The sequence below is a fragment of the Octopus sinensis genome, linkage group LG2 (genome assembly GCF_006345805.1).
Source record: "Octopus sinensis linkage group LG2, ASM634580v1, whole genome shotgun sequence".
Classification (NCBI taxonomy): domain Eukaryota; kingdom Metazoa; phylum Mollusca; class Cephalopoda; order Octopoda; family Octopodidae; genus Octopus; species Octopus sinensis.
Window position 1 is genome coordinate 70,406,210 of NC_042998.1, and position 22,336 is coordinate 70,428,545.

Below are 22,336 nucleotides of genomic sequence, written 5' to 3' on the forward strand. Positions count from 1 at the left end.
AGTGGTAGACTTGATTCCAGCTTTTACCATTCTCATGCCTGCTTTGTTCCCTTAGCTACAAAGGATTTCATTGATTAGGATATCTGTTAGAGCTAATTTAATATACAGTTAAAACTTATGCAGCAAGCAAAAATGGTTGGTTAGATATGGTATTGAATTACCAGCACATGTGTTTGCAAATTCATCTCTGCTACAGGCGAGTGTTATTGTGGTTTTAGAGGAAATGCTTAACCCTATTTATTTCAATTTACTCAGTCAAGTGTAAAAGCTAATAAGGCATTTAGGGAAGATTGCTGTGATGGGCTAGCAATCTATCCTGGTGAAAAATATGTTCCTCCTCTCATGTTATTCATAGAGTCATAATTAACATGTAAATTCCTCATAAGACCTGGGAGGGTTTTAATGGTGAGAGTTTTACTCCAGTTTCATTATGTGAAATGGATAAGAGTTAAATCTCCAGTAAAGGATACCAGCATATTACTGGCAACATCCCCAATTATTCTCGTATTCATTTCACAAATATCTAAATGAATGAGTGATGATGAATAAAGTGTTTGCTCCCAGGGTCATGATAGCCCCTGCAATGAATTTGAACTGATGTTCCATGAATAGACTCTGTTACAGAACATGTCTTCTTTGACCTTCACACACACTCACACACACCAGTTCAGTGATACATTTACTGTTATATCAAAGTTACACTAAATCATATCTCTTTCTCAGTTACACATTGTTACATGAAGCAGAGTAAGAATGTGTTACTCTGTTTCTCTTGTTTACATTTCTCTACATTAGTATGTAATGATTCTGTGTTTCATATTGCAGTCATTGAGGTACCTACTTCTGTATTAAATAATCCAGCCAGTGTTACATCATCATGTTGTATGTGACAGCTATTGTAATATAAACATTGAAATATAATCCTTCTGTGTGACACATTGCAATAATAGATCCAATCTCTTTTGTGTTATGGCAGATCTTATTATATCAGGTTAAATGTAACACTTGTTACACCACCGTGTTATATGTAACAATAACAGGATTGATTGTTATGTTGCTTGTCACAGTTGTTGTTACTTGATGAACTGAAAAACAATGTTTCCAATTGTCTGTTACACTGCTGTATCACTGTAACACTAAACTTATATCTCTAGCTGTGTATTCTCAGTTTACATGTTAGGACCATTATTGTGACAATGTAACACTAAATATATCAAATATATAACAGTTACATTTACAGCCAATATTACATCACCGTTATACCTTAAAAACATCTATTCTTTTTTTTTTGTTACAGCCGTCTTCAAGTCATCAGGAAAGATGTGCCGAATTAGAGAAACACCTGAAAGGGGTTCATTTAAGGTGAGTACTCTACAGGGGTCTTTTTCCAACTGACATTTATCTGTATTTAAATTACCCAGTATTCCCTAGTGATGTTGAGCCAGGCTAAATCTAAACACATATACCACCACCATTGTTGTTGACATCATCATCATCACCATTGCTGCTACCCTGCTGTCATTGTCACTGTTATGTTTTACTGTTACTTTTTCCTTGTGGGTCGGACACGTCTGTTGTATGAATACCCATCTCACTAATCTCACCCTGTTCTCCAAACTTCTTCAGTTCTTCACTTCTGCCCGAAGACACTCACTGTTGAGACTCAACACTTTTATATTCAGCCATCGTTTCCATTCATATGTTTTTATACCTGTACAGTAATCTGTCACACTTAATTCCATAATTGTGCCCCTACATTCTTGTAAACATTACACATCCAAATGATCATACTTTTACATGCTTCATACAATCTGCTTATAATGAATTCCTGCATTCAACACTCACATCTCACTACAATGTAGCATCACCTACTACTACAGATCATTCACAACTTGGATATTTTCAATTGCTAACATAACTAGTTCTATTTGTTATCATATTTGGTATACCAATTTAGTTTTCTGTGCTAATTAAGAAAATGAAATTCATTTTTATTATAAATAAATAAAAAGTTAATAACTTTTAAAGTTTGCAAATTTTAGGAAATTTTAGCCAAGCAAAAGCCACTAATATACACATGACCGTAAATCTTACATTGATGTCTATTTCGATAGTAACAAGTAAAGTTGTAGTCTACTCAGTTATCATTGTAACAAGGACATTGTACTTGAGGGACTGACACTTTCACCACTGCAACTACCACCACAAGTTTTGACAAGCAATGTCATTTTTGGTTTGTGTTATTTCTGTTTATCAGTTTGTGTTTAGACAGTTATCTCACAGAAAATGTATGCCTTGATTCCTATAATGATAATAAATAATAATGAAATTATTGTATACAGTGCTCATATGCACCACAACTTGTCAAAAGTGCATATAAAGCATATGCAGTAATATACAAAAAAAAAAAGAAAAAAGAAAAGAATAAATGGTCTAAAATACCTGGAGAAACTTACCCATTTACTCATCTGCATAACTATTGCAAGACCATTATCAGACCTGTGGAAGGTGTCTTCTTGTACTACACAGCCTTTAAGCTGTCCTGTTTCCCAAATTGAAACTCTTTCTTCTGGTTGTTTGCCAACATAATCTCCATCAATTTGCTGAATTTGTTTCCTTTTTTCTTCACTTCTCAACAACAATAGAACTATGGACAGTAACCCTATGTAAAAAGCTTCTACTTTCACTGCCTGCTTTGCACCTTACTCTACATGTATACACTATTCCTTTCCACTCTATCAGGTCCCCACTTTTGCATACACACATACAAAGAATGAAAGTACCTCCCATTGCTTGAAACCAACAAATTCCACCACCTTCAAACATTAGGTCTCAGAACTATCCGCTATATTCACCTATCTCTTCCTCTCTGCAAGAATATGCTCTGACTTTCAGGAACTGGTTACACTGGCATTCCGTCAGTTACAATGACGAGAGTTCAAGTTGATCCAGACAGCAGAACAGCCTGCTCGTGAAATTAATGTGCAAGTGGCTGAGCACTTGTGTATCTTTAACGTAGTTGTCAGGGAGATTCAATGTGACACAGAGTGTGACAAGGCTGGCCCTTTGAAATACAGGTACAACTCATTTTTGCCAGCTGGGTGAACTGGAGCAACATAAAATAAAGTATCTTGCTCAAGGACAAAATGCATTGCCAGGAATTGAACTCACAACCTTGCAATCATGAGCTGAATACCCTAATCACTAAGCCATGTGCATGGTTTGTACAGCTGGAATTCCTATCCATTTCTAATGTGAACCCCTTTACAGAGTGCAGCAAAAGATTTTACATGGCTCCTACACTAGTGAGGTCACCATGTATCACTGAAGGCTAAAGAGTCTGAGAAGGAAAATAATGGCAAGAGAAGTGGCTCTGTATGAGGTATTGAGAAGCTGAAGTGTGACAGAAGGTACAAGAAGAGGGTTCATTGTCATGGAGAAGATACATAACTACCTCATACTATATAGGGGTGGGTGGTAGTGGATCTGGAAAGGGAATTAAAAATGGTGGTGACAAGGTGCCTTCTGGTCCTTCTAAACGAGTGGTTGTCAACGATTTTTTACTTGTGGAAACCCTTCAATTCCTATTTTACTTGGGTGGAACCTCATAGCCATTTATTGTTTAAAAGAAGCCTTATTGCAAATGTATAATTATGTATTATTAAGAATTGTATAAAAAAAATTGTTAAAACACTTTATTAAAACTACAAGATAATGTATGTTAAATTCTAAACAATGTGAATGAATAAGCATTATATTTGATAGAATAACCTGAATATGAAAGGGTTAAATACTGAGGAATAAATTTATTTAAAAATATCGTCACAAAAGGATTAAAAAACAGTTAGTATTCTGCAAATAATAACCAATTTATTGCACATTAATTTTAACAACGAAATCATACACGGACCCCAAAGGATCATTTGGAGACCCAAGGGTCATATGAACCCAGGTTGAGAACTATTATTCTAAACTGTCCAAGGTGTGCCAGCATGGAACTTAAAAATAGTGATAAGGACAATGATACATACAAACACACATACGCACACAAACACGCACAGATGCACACACACACACATACATGCACACACATACACACACAAATATACATACATGCACACACAAATGTGGTATTATTGTACACGTGGTGTCTATGTACTGTAACTTAGCAATTTAACAAATAGTAATTGACAAAATAAAAACAAAACTAAAGTAAGGGGTGGGGTAGATATAAGTGAGGAAAGTCTAGTGCTTTAGCATGGCCATGATCTAACAAGTGAAATGAATAACAGAATAGAAATACGGAAGTTAAACAGTGAAGAGAAGAATACTGATGATAGTGATGATGAAGGAAGAGAAGAAGAAGATGATGATGATAATGGCGGTAGTGGTGGTGGTGGTGGTGTTGCTGGTGATGGTGTTGGTGGTGGTGGTAGTGGTGGTGGTGCTGGTGGTGGTGGTGCTGGTGGCAGTGAGGAGGAGCAAGGAGATTCTAGTGTGGGTGGTGGTTTTGGTGATAGTATTTATATTGATGATGATGATGATGATGATTGTTGTTGTTGTTCAGCCCTAGGTAAGGTCTGATTGAGTTGATGTCTGATCAATCTCAGCCATGGAAATCTCCCTTTTTTATTTTTCTTTGTTCTCTCTGAAGTATTTAGGGTATCTGCATCGACATCTTTAACCAGTGTGCATTCCTCCACTATTTTTTTTCCCTTCTGATGATTGGATGGAATTATGAGGGAAATCTCACTGCTATTTCTAAATGGAACGGCAAGTGATGGTATAATGGTCGTGATAAGCTTGGTGATTTTGATGTTGAGGACAGTGACAATGACGACGATGATAAAGCAGAGGATGATGGCAATGATGATGATGATGATGGTGATGGTAGTGGTTAAGGGTGGGTTTCAGGGGAGGTGGAGTGAGTGCAATGAAGGCAACAAAGTTGAAATGATGGGGTTGGGTAGGGTGGGGGGTGGGCAAGCAGATTGACAAGTGATGTAATTAAAGAGATTTTAGTCAGTGGCAGCAAAAGTGGTGATTAAAATGTATGAGAGGGGGGAGGAGGAGTGAGTGGGATGTGAGAGAGAGAGAGAGAGAGAGAGAGAAAAGGGGAGAGCGAGACAGATCAAAGCTAGTGGAGGGTGACATGAAAAGAGAGGGGGAGAGAGTGTATTCCTCCTCCCTTTCCTCCCCGTACTTCATTGTTGATATATGACTCAGAGTGACAGACATAACCAACCAATTCTATATTTTGGAACAGAACAGTGGAGGTTGGTAGTGGTGGGGTCACAACGGTTTGGATTGCACACACATACACTCACACACACACACACACACACACACACACACAAATATATGAATATATATTTATGAATGTATGCATATCGATACATGCATACATATGTGAACATAAATATATGCATACAGATAGGAGTGTATTTATATATATCATCATCATCATCGTTTATATATATATATATATATATATATATATATATTTATATATATATGAATACTTGGGTGCATGCTTGTTCAAATACATATATGTGCATATGCATACACACCTAGTTATATACATGTAAGCATACATGCACACTTACATATATGTACACATGTGCATACATGCATACATACATACATGCATATATATATATATATATAATATATATATATATGCATTCCTGCACGCATGTATAAATATTTATCTATATGCACATATGAAAGTATAGATACATGTATATGCATAGCCGTACATACATGCAAACTTATATATATAGATACACACACACACACACACACACACACACACACACACATGTACACGTGTGTGTGTGCGTGAACATCTATAGCTCTGTGTGTATTTCCTTGTATATGTGTATATGTGCACCTATCTGTATACCTATGGGTGTGTATAACTCTCGTCATGTGGTTATGCATCTGCAGGGATGGGGTACGTGTGTGCATGCATACATGTGTATGCATGTGGGCATATATATGTGTGTATATATATATATATATATATATATGTGTGTGTGTGTGTGTGTGTGTATACATGTGCATGTACAAATGTGCATATGTGTGTGCACATGTATGTTTGTGAATGCATGTGTATATGTGTGCACATGTGTGTGTGTACCTCCCATCTGAATATAAATATATACTGCCACTGCATATTACATTCCCATAGACAGATTTTTATAGAGTGAAACTCATACACACACAGTGCATAAATGCACAGATATCTATATACACACAGCTCTATGCACATACATTTTGTCTTTCTTGATGTGTTTTATCCTGCCTGCTATGCATGCAATTTTGGTTATCATATCGTTCTTCCTTTACTTCACTTATTACTGCTGCCTGTCCCCTTTTTTACCCTTCGCCCATGAACTGCAGTGCACCTGGGCACAGTATATAATAAGCACATTAAATTTATTATTATTATTATTATTATTATTATTATTATTCTCTCTCTCTTTACACTTTTACTTGTTTCAGTCATTTGACTGCGGCCATGCTGGAGCACCGCCTTTTAGTCGAGCAAATCGACCCCGGGACTTATTCTTTGTAAGCCCAGTACTTATTCTATCGGTCTCTTTTTGCCGAACCACTAAGTGACGGGGACGTAAACACACCAGCATCAGTTCTCAAGCAATGCTAGGGGAACAAACACAGACACACAAACATACACACATACATATATATATATATATACATATATACGACAGGCTTCTTTCAGTTTCCATCTACCAAATCCACTCACAAGGCATTGGTAGGCCTGGGGCTATAGCAGAAGACACTTGCCCACGATGCCACACAGTGGGACTGAACCCGGAACCATGTGGTTGGTTAGCAAGCTACTTACCACACAGTCACTCCTGCACCTTATTATTATTATTATTATTATGGTGGTGAGCTGGCAGAATTGTTAGCATGCTGGGTGAAATGCTTAGCGGTATTTTGTCTCTCTCTACATTCTGAGTTCAAATTCCGCTGAGGTCGACTTTGCTTTTCATCCTTTTGGAGTTGATAAGTTAAGTACCAGTGGAGTTCTGGGGTTGATGTAATCACCTTAACCCACACCCCAAAATTTCAGGCCTTGTGCCTATAGTAGAAAGGATTATAATTATTATCGTTATTATCATTATTATTATTATCATTAAAGTGGTGGGCTTCTAGAATTGTTAGCACACCATGCAAAATGCTTAGCAGCATTTCGTCTGTCCTTACATTCAAAGTTCAAATTCCGCTGAGGCTGACTTTGCCTTTAATCATTTTGGAGTTGATGAAATACGTACCAGTTGAGCACTTGGGTCGATGTAATTGAGTAGTCCCCACCCCTGAAATTTTAGGCCATGTGTCTATAGTAGAAAGAATTATTATTATGATTATTATTATATACATGCTCATATGTCCATATATACATCTTTAAATACTCACTCTCAACACACACACACAATATCTAATAAAAAGACACCATTTTGAGCGTGGCTGTTGCCAGTACTGCTAGACTGGCCCTTATGCTGGTGGCACGTAAAAGCACCCACTACACTCTCAGAGTGGTTGGTGTTAGGAAGAGCATCCAGCTGTAGAAACTCTGCCTGATCAGATTGGAGCCTGGTGCAGCCATCTGGTTTGCCAGTCCTCAGTGAAATCGTCCAACCCATGCCAGCATGGAAAGCTGACGTTAGATGATGATGATGATTATATATATATATATGTATGAATGTATGTATGTGGGTATATGTGTATATATGATAGTTGCAAATGAATGTCACCGTCATACAAGTGGTGGACTTCACTTCCAATCTACTAAGGAAATGTGTCCAGTCATGGAAAAATATTTATTTCTTTACTACCCACAAGGGGCTAAACACAGAGGTGACAAACAAGGACAGACAAAGGAATTAAGTTGATTACATCGACCCCAGTGCATAACTGGTACTTAATTTATTGACCCCGAAAGGATGAAAGGCAAAGTTGACCTCTGCGGAATTTGAACTCGGAACGTAACGACAGACGAAATATGGCTATGCATTTTGCCTGGCATGCTAACGTTTCTGCCAGCTATGCGAGGGCTGGCAGCAAGAAGAGCATTCTGCTATAGAAAATCTACTTCAACGAATTGCGACTCATGCCATACACACGCACACATATATGTATATATATATATATATATATATATATATATATATATATATATATATATGTATATGTATATATATATGTGTGTATATATGTATATGTGTATATATATATATATATATATATATATATATTATATATATATATATATATATATATATATATATATATATCAAGGAATACCAAAATGGGACAAAAACCAGACAGATGATACAAAAGATGGACAAGAAAAAACACGGACGGGTCATTCAAAGTTTTCTTTCCTCAGTTGATTTCCAGATTATCTTTGCAATTTTGGCTTCTTATACTCAAGATTTCTCCAATTTGGCCAGCTCCAAGAAAAAACTAAGCTTAGTGTATTAGATTCCTTGGAAGAAAGCAGCGAATGTATACGAAACAAGGACGGAAAAAAAAACGGAGAAATGGTTTACAAATACAAATGCAAATAACAGGACATGCATTTTACATATTGTACTATTTGTTTGTTGAAAGTTTCAAGAAAGTAAAGCATTCGAGTTTCATACTAGAAGGGAGATATCTGGATTATCCTAGATCAAGCTATTGCCATTTTGATATTATCCAAATCTGATATCTACCTCCATGCATGAAACTTAAGTAGTTTACTAAAAATTAGTTACTGTGTATTTACATGTGTGTGTGTGTGTCTAGGCGATAACACAACTTCCCCTTCAAACCAAACAAAATCTTTCAACAATATCTTTCTATCAACACACACCTTACAAACATACTTTCCTCCTGTCCCAAACATCTACTTCCTAAGTGTACATACGCAAAGCCTAATTACTTTTTCACATTGTTCCACCTACTCGAAAAATGAAAAAAAAAATCAACTTGCCAAAGACTATATAAAGTCAGAAGGAACTCGTGTGTAGTACAGTCTGAAGAGGGTTAGCTGGCTGAAACTTTGAAGTTACTGGCACCCCTCTTATTGTAAAAGTTTAATAAACATTTACTCTGAGTTGTTTTTCAGTTTGAGGTTAAATTGTTTTTATATATAACTTGTCATATAAAACAAACGTTAATATTTATATACATATATATTGTCGTCATCATCATCATTATCATCATCATTTATCAGAATTATTAGAACTGTGTCGCTTAAGTTGGGGGCGCATGCCCCAGCTGTGGTTCATTGCAATATTTTGGTGTGAGGCTAAGGCAGAATCATTAGTATGCTGGACAAAATGCTTTGTGGAATTTTGTCTGTGTTTATGTCCTAAATTCAAATTCTGTCAAAGTAAACTTTGCCATTCATCCTTTCTGGGTCATTAAAATAAGTACCAGTTGAGTACTGGGGGGGGGTCGATGTAATTGACTATCCCCTTCCCCCAAAGTTTCAGGCCTTGTGCCTATTGTGTTTTTTTTTGTTATTTTTTTCTGCGTTCAAATACTGCTGAGGTCAACTTTGCCCTCCATCCTTTCGAGGTTGATAGAATGTGTACCAGTTGAGTGCTGGGGGTGATGAAATTGATTATCTCTGTCCCATAAAATTTTGGCTCTTGTACCTATACTAGAAAGGAGAATTATTATTATTATTATTGTTATGGCCAGATGTACCTCAATGCCATAGCAACTGCCATCACACCATCTTACCATCATGCCCAGTTTTTATTCATCATTATTGTTTAACATCCATTTTCCATGCTAGCATGGGTTGGACGATTTTGACTGAGGGCTGCTGAACCAGATGGCTGCACCAGGCTCCAATCTTGATCTGGCAGTTTCTACAGCTGGATGCCCTGCCTAACGCCAACCACTCCAAGAGTGTACTGGCAATGAGCTTGCTTGAATCTTTTTACACATGCCACTGACACAGGTGCCAGTGGGGTGATGCTGGTAATGATCACGCTCAAATGGTGCCCTTTTACGTACCACCGGCACGGAAGCCAGTTAGCCTCTCTGGCAACGATCATGCTCAGATGGTGCTCTTGGCACCCTACTAGCACGGGCACAAGTGCCAGTAAGTCGATGCTGGTAATGATCACACTTGAATGGTGCCTTTTATGTGTCACTGGCATGGAAGCCTGTTAGCCGCTCTGTCAACGATCACACTCGTATGGTGCTCTTTGCACCCCGCTAGCACGGATGCCAGTCATCGAATTTGATTTTGATTTCACTTGCGTCAACAGGTCTTCGCAAGCAGAGTTTAGCGTCCAAAGAAGGAAAAGGTACACATAAGTGAGCTGGTTATGCTCCTGGAATAGGCCACGGGTTATGGTCTCATTTGGCTTGCTGGGTCTTCTCTAGCACAGCATATTTCCAAAAGTCTTGGTCACTAGTCATTTCCTTGGTGAGGCCTAAATTTCGAAGGTCGTGCTTCACCACTTCATCCCAGGTCTTCTTGGGTCTACCTCTTCCACAGGTTCCCTCAACCGCTAGTGTGTGGCTCTTTTTCACACAGTTCTCCTCATCCATTCTTGCCACATGACCATACCAGCGCAGTCGTCTCTCTTGCACACCACATCTGATGCTTCTTAGGTCCAACTTTTCTCTCAAGGTACTTACACTCTGTCGAGTATGCACACTGACATTACACATCCATTGGATCATACGGGCTTCATTCCTTGTGAGCTTACACATGTCCTCGCAAGGACATGTGTAAGCCCATGTTTCACTGCCATGTAGTATGGCTGTTCGTACACAAGCATCATACAGTCTACCTTTTACTCTGAGTGAGAGGCCCTTTGTCACCAGCAGAAGTAAGAGCTCTCTGAACTTTGCCCAAGCTATTTTTATTCTAGCAGCTACACTTTCAGCACACCCTCCTCCGCTACTGACTTGGTCACCTAGGTAATGGAAGTTATCATATTATTATTATTGTTATTATTAAGGTGGTGAGCTGGCAGAGTTGTTAGGTACACTGGATGAAATGCTTAGTGGTATTTTGCCTGTCGCTTTGAACTGAGTTAAAATTCTGCTGAGGTCAACTTTGCCTTTCATCCTTTCGGGGTCAGTAAAATAAGTACCAGTTAAACACTGGGGTTGCTATAACTGACTCATCCCCTCCCCCAAATTGCTGCCCTTGTAGCAAAATTTGAAACCATTTTTGTTATTATTATTATTATTTTTATTGTTACCATCATCATCATCATTGTCATCGTCATCATATGTATGTGTGCATTCATGTATGTGTCTAATACCTATATTCCTATAACTCACTTTTCTTGACATCACTTGACCTCTGTATTCTCTGTTATGCAGGATGGACAACCAGTCTGGAAATTATTGCGCCAACTACATTTCACTAGACGGTGGTAAGTCATTTATTTTGCCTCTCTTCACTGTCCATTCCCTGTCTGTCTGTTACTCCCCGACTCCATGTATCATTGTCTCTCCCCACCATATCTGTCTGTCTGTGTGTTTGTCTGTTGTCTCCTTTTACATGTCTATCTGTTTTCCATGCTAATTTGTCTATCCATGTGTTCCATGCACCCACACCTGTATATGTCAAGTGTTATCCCATGTCCCTTGTTCCTACTCCTCTCTATGTCCAGTATTACTCCCTTATATCTCAATAGCCCCCCCACGACAATACTTCCATATGCCCAGTGTTAACCCAGTGTACCCTTGTGTTCCATAACCCTTATTATATGTCCAGTACTACTCTGCTGTATCGTCCCACATCTCTATGTTCAGTTTTACCTCACTCCCTGTGCCCTACATATTATGTCTGTATGTCCAGCATTTACCTTACAATATTCTTATATCCTCACACCACTATATGTCCAGTGTTAGCCTACTATATCCCTATATCAACAGACTACAATATGTCTAATGCATCCTCATACTACTCTCCATATACTTGTATGTCCATACTTCTTTCTGTCAGCAATACTCCACACCTCATTACATTCATGTCCACACCTCTGTGTGTCCAAAGTTACACAACTATATATATGTGTATCCACTCTACTGTATGTTCTGTGTTATCCCCACTATATCTCCATGTCCCACATCTCTATATGTCTAAAGTTACCCCACTATATATATATATCCGTGTCCCCACTCCACTATATGTCCTGTGTTACCCCTCTATATCTCTGTACCACACCTCTATATGTCCAAAGTTATTCTACCACACACACACACACACATATATATATATATGTGTGTGTGTGTATGTCCACACCACTATCACCACTGTGTATCACACCCCTACATATCCAAAATTACCCTCCTACTCTGTGTTACCCCACTATGTCTTTATGTCCCACATATATATATATATATATGTTCCCCCACCCCACTGTATGTCCTGTGTTAACCCCATTATATCTTTATGTCCCACACCTCTACATGTCCTGTGTTATCCCACTATATCTCTATGTCCCACACCTTTATATGTCCAAAGTTACCCTACTGTATATATATATATATATATATATATATATATATATATGTGTCCCCACTCCACTATATGTCCTGTGTTACCCCCACTATATCTCTATGTCCCACATTTTTATATATCCAGAGTTAACCTACTATATATATTGTACCCATTCCACTATATGTCCTGTGTTACCCCACTATATCTCTATGTCCCACATCTTTATATGTCCAGAGTTACCCTATTATGTATATGCGTCCCCACTCCACGATATGTCTTGTGTTACCCCACTATATTTGTATGCCCCACACCTTTATATGTCCAGAGTTACGTTACTATATATATACATGTGTCCCCACTTCACTATACGTCCTGTGTTACCTCAACTATATCTCTATGCCTCACACCTTTATATGTCCAGAATTACCCTACTATATATATGTGTCCCCACTCCACTATATGTACTGCATTACACACACTATATCTCTATGTCCCACAGCACTATATGTCCATTGTTACTCCACCATAACCCTGTGTTCCCACATCAGTTTCATTATGTTCCCGGTGTTATCCCAGTATACTCTTGTGCCTTAACACCACCAAATGTCTCCACATTAATACCACAATGTCCCTTGTGTTACCCCACCAATACCCTATATGCCTATACTTCTTTATGTCCAGTGTTACTCAACTATAATCCTGTGCGATACTCTATGAATCTATTGTTACCTTGGTATATACGTGCATCTCTACTATACCCAGTGTTATCTCACTATATATCCAGTATTACCCCTGATGTACCCGTGTCCAACATCACTATCTGTCCAGCGTTACCTCCTCTATCCTTACGTGTACGTACCAGTATCAGATGGTTTTTTTAGTACCCTTCTTATTTCAAAACTACATGTGATGTTCATTTTATATATATATATATATATATTATATATATATATATATATATATATATATATATATATATATATATACTTTAGTGTTCATGTATAATTATATATACATATATAATGTATGTTTGTCTATATATAATATATATATATCTTAGTGTTATATGTATATATATTCTATATGTTAGTCTACATATAGTGTAGTGTTTAGTTGTGTATATGCATGGGTGCATCTGTGTTTGTGTGTATATACATTTGAATCTATGTATTGGCTGATCATATATATATATATATATACTTAATATTGTTTCAGTTGTGTGTGTGTTTATATATATATATATATAATATATATATATATATATATGTATGTATATACATATACTCAAGCACATACACTGACACAGAGACACATATGTATGGATGTATGTATGTGTTGTGTTTATGTATAAATTATTTGATATCACACATTGCGGACAATTGTATCATTGGTTACACATTATCAAAGCTCCCATTACTGGCTCACTGTATTTCTGATCTGAAGAGTGATAAGGGATTGGGTGTGTAAGTGCGCCAGAATAAATTCCATCCAGTGTGGTATTTATCTGAAAGTGTTGGCTATTGGTTTTCTTGCCGATGTTTACACTAATATACATCAGTATATCATATATAAATATATTATATATGAATATGTTTTATGTGTTTGAGTGTTTGTGTGCATGTGTATGTATGTATGTATATATGTATACATGTATGTGTCTGTCTATCTATCTATCTCTCTATCTATCTATATATATCTATATATATGTATATGTATATGTGTATATATATATGTGTATATATATATATATATATATATCTATTATATATATATATATATATATATATATATATATATATATATATACACATACATACATACATGCATACATTTATATTAGACACACACACACATATATGTTGGGAAGGGTATCCAGCTGTAGAAACCATATCAAAGCAGACATAGAACTAACATGGAGAAAAGGATGTTAAATGATGATGATGATGATGATATATATGCTTCATTGAGTGTTTATTTGAGACTATATAAACAAAGAAAATGTCTGACTATATGCATACATTCATACATACACATGCACACACACATACACATTACGGATGTGAAACCTTGGGTAATCCCATAGACTAGCCATAACTATCGTTATCTAAATATATATATATATATGTATATATATATATGAATAAATATGCATACATATTTTTGTGTATGTGTGGCAGGCAAGCAGGCATATATGTGGGAATATATACACTCCTTGGTTTGGTTCTTCATATATAAAGCGTATCTTGTGTATAAATGTAAATATTTGAAGAGGTGACTAGGGCGTAGACTGAATGTGGTGAAAGAGAAGAGTATAGAATGGAACTGGAAGAAGTTTACTTTAGAAATGTTATAATTAAGTGGTGTGAAGTCTCTTATGAAAGAGACAGGCCAAGGATGATCTGACAGTCTGAATGGCTGGAACACAGTGGTCTTTCCTAAAAGCTCTGAAGGAACCAGGTGGCGGTATTAAATTTGGTGCTGTATTGTATCTCCTATCCCAAAACAAGTACAGTCTCAGATGGCATCTGTAAAGGTCTTGCTTCCCCTACATTAACTCTCAAGGCTTGGTTCAATTTCAGGCTGTAGTAGAAGACATTTGCCCAGTGTTGTTGTTGTTGTTATTATTATTAGTTTGTCCTCTTTCAGTTTTAGTTTCCATTTCTTTCTAAACGTCTTCCCCAATGCCTAAGGCAAAGAAACTCACTGTATACATTGGTAGGCTACTAAGATAAACACACCAGATTTGTTCATTTACAAAATCAAATAAAGTTGTATGGGAAAAATGATTATTTATATGGAAGGTTATCATTCTTACAGCAACAAGGTTCTTCTCAAAGTGCGTGAAGTACCAGTTAAAATGGTCTTTTGTACTTCTTTATTACATTTATTACATTTATTATTATTATTATTATTATTATTATTATTATTATTATTATTATTATTATTATTATTACTACTACTACTACTACTACTACTACTACTATTATTACTATTATTATTATTATTAAGGTGGCAAGCTGGCAGAATCATTAGCATGCTGGACAAAATGCTTAGTGGCATTTCATCTGTCATCATGTTCTGAGTTCAAATTCCACTGAGGTTGACTTTGCTTTTCATCCTTTTGGAGTTGATAAATTAAGTATCAGTTGCATACTGGAGTCGATCTAATCGACTGGCCCCCTCTCCCAAAATTTCAGGCCTAGAGTAGAAAAGATTATTCATCATCATGCTGGCATGGGTTGGACAGTTCGACTGAGGACTGGCGAGCCAGAGGCTGCATCAGGCTCCAGTCTGATTTGGCAAAATTTCTACAGCTGGGTGCCCTTCCTAAAAGCACCCTCTACACTCTGAGAGTGTAGTGGGCTTTTATATGCCAGTCAGGCAGTTCTGGCAACGATCATGCTCAAAAGGTGTTTTTATGTGCTACCTGCATGGGAGCCAGTCCGGCAGCACTGGCAACGACCACTCTCAAATGTTGTTTTTCACATGCCACCAGCACATGTGCCTGGTGAGCTAGCAGAATCATTAGCATGCCAGACAAAATGTTTAGTGGCATTTTGTCTGTCTTTATGTTCTGAGTTCAAATTCCACTGAGATCGACCTTGCTGATAAAATAAGTATCAGTTGAACACTGGGGTCTATCCCATTTCTTTGTAAAATATTACCTGGTGCACAATACATTGTTAATTACTTAAGTTCTGAGATTTTAGCCAGACTGTTGGAATCTACACCGAGTGTGGTAAGAATGTTGCTTCCAAACCACATGGATACAGGCTCAGTTTCAGTGTCACACCTTGGGCATTTGTCTTCTACTATCGCCTCGGGCTGACCAAAACTTTGTGAGTGGATTTGCTAGACAGAAACTGAAAGAAGCCCATCGTGTGTGTGTGTGTGTGTGTGTGTGTGTGTGTGTGTGTGTGTGTGTGTGTGTGTGCATGTGTGCATGTCTTTGTGTCTCTGTCCTCCACCACTACTTGACAACCAATGTTGGTGTGTTTATGTTCCTGTGACTTAGGAGTTTGGCAAAAGTGATGGATTGAATAATTACTAGACTTAAAAAACTAAATACTGTGGTTGATTTATTCACCTAAAAGTTCTTCAAGGTGGTGCCCCAGGATGGCCACAGTCCAATGACTGAAACAAGTAAAAAATAGTAGGTAAAACAAGATGAATCAATGAGAGATCTTCTATGTTAGGAAAAACAGCCAAATCTCCTTCAGATAGCACCCAGCTATATTTAAAAGGAAGAACACATTACATATTATAGTACCTATCTGGAAGCAGAAGTGGAATGGTCCTCTACTTGGAGTATAGGGCTTACCTGTGAAAAAATAACAAGACAGTACCATTTTGTCAAACTGGGACAGATGCAATACAATTCAGTCCAATATTGTTTCTCAACATGGAATACCTTAACTCCTACTTGTCCATTGTATCATAAATAACCCTCACTTACTACAAATAGTTTACTTCACTCATTTTAATTACCTTGCGCAGTTGATAAATATACCTTACACCTGTACATATGCCACACATCATAAATATACTTCATATACATGATAAATTCATTTCACACATCATAAATTCACTTCACATAATATGTATCCATCATACATCATAATTACCTCACCCATGCCATAAATATACCTAATCCATCATAAATACATATCTCACTAGTCATAAATCATACATCAGCTCCAAACTAAAGATTTGATGAACAACTCAACAAAACATTAGTCATTTCTCAGCATTTTAAGATGTCACATGATTCAGAGATTTCAAAAGACAAAGTGTTCACAATATATTGATATAAAACGAAGCACAGTAGCCTGGTGTTATCTTCTGTCTGACTGGCCCCGGCCAAACCATCCAAACCATGCCAGCATGGAAGGTGGACATTAAACGATGACAATGTTGAGAACCAAACAATCTGACATCACAATAATTATTTCATATATAGTATATTATTTCACTTTAAGGGGCTTCTTTCCTCTATCATGGTCAGAGATCATTCCGTTTGGATACTCTCATATTTTCCTTTTGGGGAAAGGGAGAAAGGAGCAGTACCCATGATATTTGCAGCCCTCTGTGTTTTGTTAGCTTGATGCCCTTAATGTGCCTTTTAAACTGTTGTGAGTCAGCACCTGCAGGGAAGAGATTCCAGTGGACCAATGTTCTGGAGAGATTGGACTGGGCATAGAGGGGCAGAAACAACAACAACTACTACTGCTGCTGTTGCTACATAGTAAACAACTTCAACATCACAAATTAGACATCAATAACTATCCCTCTTTTACAATAAAGAAGTTAGCGTTAACATATTTGAGGTAGTAAAAATTAAAAGTACTAAACAAATAATCATGTGGCACTAAAAAAAAAAAAAAAAGAATCAGAAGTCCTTTCCAATCAATAAGGTTGGTTTCTTGGATTCTGTGGTGTATATATATATCTTCCTGGATAAGACCCCAGATTATCACAAAATTTTTGCTGTTTGTGTGAACTTGAACAATGTGAAATGAAGTGTTTTGCTCAAGAGTACAATACATTTCCTGGTCCAGGAATCAAAACCACAACCTTATGATCATGAGTCCAGCACCCTAACCATCAAGCCGTGTACCTCCACAATCATGTGGTCTGGCTGAGTTCAAATCCTGGTGCAATCAACATTAGCTTTTATCTCTCCAGAGTCCATAGAATTAAGTACTGGTCAAGTAGTGGTGTCAGTGTTATTGATCAACCCTTTAGCATTCAAACCAGCCATATTTGGCCATATTATTCTACCTATTCTAAGTTCAAACTGGTCTAATCCAGCCTGTCACACCTACCCTACATCGTTATTCTTAAAATAACAATCACATTATCGAAATTTTGAAGCTACAAGATAATGCATGATTAATTCAAAACAATGTGAATAAATAAGCATTACATTTGACAGATTGATCTGAATGCTAAAGGGTTAAAGCCTTCCTGCAAAACTGCAGGCCTTGTGCCAACATTAGAAACCCTTATTACAGTAAATATGGGAGATAACTCCAAACATGATTTGGTGTTATTAGACCTCCTTAGCAAGCTGTACTCTTTAGTATGCTTACCTGAAATTGTCTGTTGTTCTTGCTGGAAGAATTAGAATAATATTAGTCATGGACTCTGCTGAAAGTACCCTAGGGTACACCAGATGGTAGCATTAAATCAAGAGATGGATTGAGGGTACCACCCATACATAATAAGAACAGTGCCTCTATCAGACTTTTACACAGGTTTGTCTATCAAATTCTACTCACAAGCCTTGAACAAAAGACTTTTGAACAAAGTGCCAAATGGTGGAATTGAACTTGAAACCATGTAGCTGCAAAGTGAAATTGCTTACCACACCTACATCAGCGGGCTTGAAAAAGCTATGAATAGTGTAACTCTTCTGGAAGTAATTAATACAAAATGCATAAAAATGGAAAATCCACCCCCTCCAAATACCTAGCAGTATTTGTATGTCACCTTTAGTACAGAGGTGGGGCATGCCAGCCACTACACTGCTACACCAACCTACTACATTTTATTTGTTTTGTTATTGAAACAAGTTTATTTCTACAGCCTCTTTTATTCATCAATTGTCATTCATTGCCCCTCGCTACCTCACCTCTGTCTCACCTCCTCTGCCTCATATCTCTCCACCCCCATCTATCTCCACCACTTCCCTACCAACACACTTTACCAACTCTCACCCATCACTTCTACCCACCACCACCACCACCTCCACTACCACCACAATCATCATATCTTTAACTGTTGTTGCTAGGTAACTCAGAACTGACCAAGCAGAATCATTCATATATTTGTCTCTTCTCCTCTCTTTCACAACCACCTCTCACCTCTTCTAATCTTCTCCCTTTCCCTCCCTCTCTTTCTCTTTATGTGCATGTGTGTGTGTGTACATGTGCGTGTGTGTATGCATGTGTCTCCAGTGGCCACTGCATCCACCTTGCCTGTCTTTCTCCCTCTCAACCAGTTGTTGATATAGGCCATTCTTAAAACACACAATAGGGACAGTGTATGTATGGTGATAATCAGGGTCAGAAGCGGGGGGGGGGAGAAGGGACTTTCAAGTGCCCTACCCACCCTGTATAAAACACACACACACACACATACTCTCAGACACTAACTGGGAAAAAAGTGACTACAAACACACATACACACACACGCACATGTATGTAGTTACATATGCATCAGTGAATGTGATGGTGTTTATGCACACATACATGCAGGCTCATACATGCATGTACACCTGTACACATACACACGCAGTTTTGTTTACATACTTGTCAGAGGTGGTGGATGGCGGAAGAGGAGTGGGGAATTAGCTACAACAGTGTACACATGTTGACATGAATGGCTATTGACAGCAGCGTCACATGATCTGAGTATACATGCAAATTGCATGCACCCCCATCCACTCATATATACATGTGTGTAGATACAAAGACATATATGTGTGTGTGTGTGTTTGTGTATGAATATGTGTACGTATATATATATATATATATATATATGCATATCTATCTATACATTCATAGATACATACATACATATATCATTATCATCATTGTTTAATGTCCGTTTTCCATGCTGATATGGGTTGAATGGTTTGACTGAGGTCTGTAAAACCAGCAGCTGTACAGGCTCCAGTCTGATCTGGCAATGTTTCTACAGCTGGATGCCCTTCCTAATGCCAACCACTCAAAGAGTGACTGGGTGCTTTTTATGTGCCACTGGCACAGGAGATATTCAGGCGGCCCTGGCATTGATTATGTTAGGATGGTGCTTTTTATGTGCACGGGAGTCAGTCAGAGGGCGCTGGTATCAGCCACATTTGGATGGTGCTTTTTACATGCCACTGGCATGGGAGCCAGTCAGGCAGCCCTGGCATTGATGTGTGTGTGTATATATATATATATATATATATATATATATATATATATATATGTGTGTGTGTGTGTATTTAGGGAAACCACTAGGTGGATAACCATACGCTAGAAGATCACATACGATCTAACTACAAAGAAAAAGTGTTCTCCAGAGAAAATTCAGCAAACCCCCGAACATAATCGGGCAAGACAGATGAAAATTAAATAAAAATCAAGAATTAATCATATACCGGTTTCGTCGATTAACGAATAAATTACTTACGTAGAACTCCTTAGTACGATCATTCCACTTTCAGTTTTTTCTTTATAGTTAGATCATATGTGACCTTCTTCTAGCATATGGTTATCCACCTAGTGGTTTCCCTAAATATACACATGTATTGAAATTTTTTCTGATTTTTCAGTATAGTTAGTTATGATTTTATTCAACATATTCCGCTCTCAGATTCACACACTTACAGCAGCAGTCCTTCAGTTTTTCTGAGCCCTGCAAAAGAACTCGGAAGGTTGGGCCTCCAACCAGGCTTTTGTTGATACCTTTAAAGCCAGGAACTTTTCATTTGCACACTCTCATATCTGCCTGTCTCTCTGTCTCTCTCTCGATATATATATATAATATATATATATATATATATATATATATTGGAAGGTTTGGAGATGATGTACAGGTATTATATATTAGAAGAAATGAGGTAATCAGAAGATCGGATGGTTCATATTTATAGATATTTATTTATATATTACATTTTTTACATATATATATCATATCATTCGGATTATTACCGCTTTCTCCCATTCCAGTGGGGTTTTCAAATCAAATCAATTCCTTTGTGGGGAATTTGGTCATTTTATAGAGTTTCGTAGTAGTGAGGAGGAACAAGATAGTATAAGAGGGTGAGGTGGGTGAGGAGGAAGTGAGAGAGAGAGAACATGTGTGTATATATATGTATATATATATATAAATATATACATATATACATATTTGTTCATTTTATTCTTGCTTTTCAATGCCAACATGGGTTAGGTGAATACATGCAAATACATCGTAAACATAAAAGGCCATGATGCATTGTTTTGCAGCCTTACCTGTTTTTCCAGTAAGGTATTCTTTATTTCACGTGCCTTTTGAAAATGCAAACCCAGTGGACAATTTGTTGACAGAGAATTACCTGCAGACTTCACTGTTTGGAGTTTTGCTTTTTCCATTTTCTCTCCTGCTCCAGAGAATGTAAACATTCACAATAACACTAATACAAAAGATGCGCGCACACACACATACACATGCACGCACTCATTCATACATCCAATCATTTATAGACGTGTGTGTGTGTGTAGTTTCGTACAGTTTTTATTCTTCTTTTTGCTTGTTCCGGTCATTTTGACTGCTGCCTTGCTAGAGCAATGCCTTTAGTCAAGCAAATTGAACCCAGGACTTATTCTTTGTCAGACTAGTACTTATTCTATTGGATTTCTTTTTGTCGAACTGCTAAGTTACAGGGATGTAAATGCACCAGCATTGGTTGTCAAGCGATGTTGGTGGGGACAAACACAGACACACAAACATATACACACACACGCACATATATAGATATGAAACTGAAAGAAGCCCATCATACATACATACATGCATATGTATATATATATATATATATATATATATATATATATATATGACAGGCTTCTTTCAGTTTCCGTCCACCAAATCCACTCACAAGGCTTTGGTCAGCCCAAGGCTATAGTAGAAGACACTTGCCCAAGGTGCCACGCAGTGGGACTGAACCTGAAGCCACATAGTTGAGAAGCAAATTTAATCACACACTCATGCCTGTGTCTCCCCCTTTTCTCTCTCTGTCTGTATGGAGGTGGGATGGCTGAGTTCCTCAACAGAGGCAATGACCAAGATCTTTGGCATTAT

General features: G+C 37.5%; 1 protein-coding gene across 5 annotated transcripts in view; it reads left to right on the forward strand.

The window, feature by feature from the left end:
• The window catches only part of LOC115232652 (SAM and SH3 domain-containing protein 1), a 382,483-nt gene that overhangs the window by 230,770 nt on the left and 129,377 nt on the right, over positions 1-22,336 (forward strand). For all 5 annotated transcript variants that reach the window (XM_029802657.2, XM_029802662.2, XM_029802660.2 and 2 more), the window contains 2 exons: positions 1,298-1,362; positions 11,377-11,429. In XM_029802657.2, coding sequence (XP_029658517.1) covers positions 1,298-1,362; positions 11,377-11,429 — 118 coding nt within the window. The remainder of the gene's footprint in view (positions 1-1,297; positions 1,363-11,376; positions 11,430-22,336) is intronic.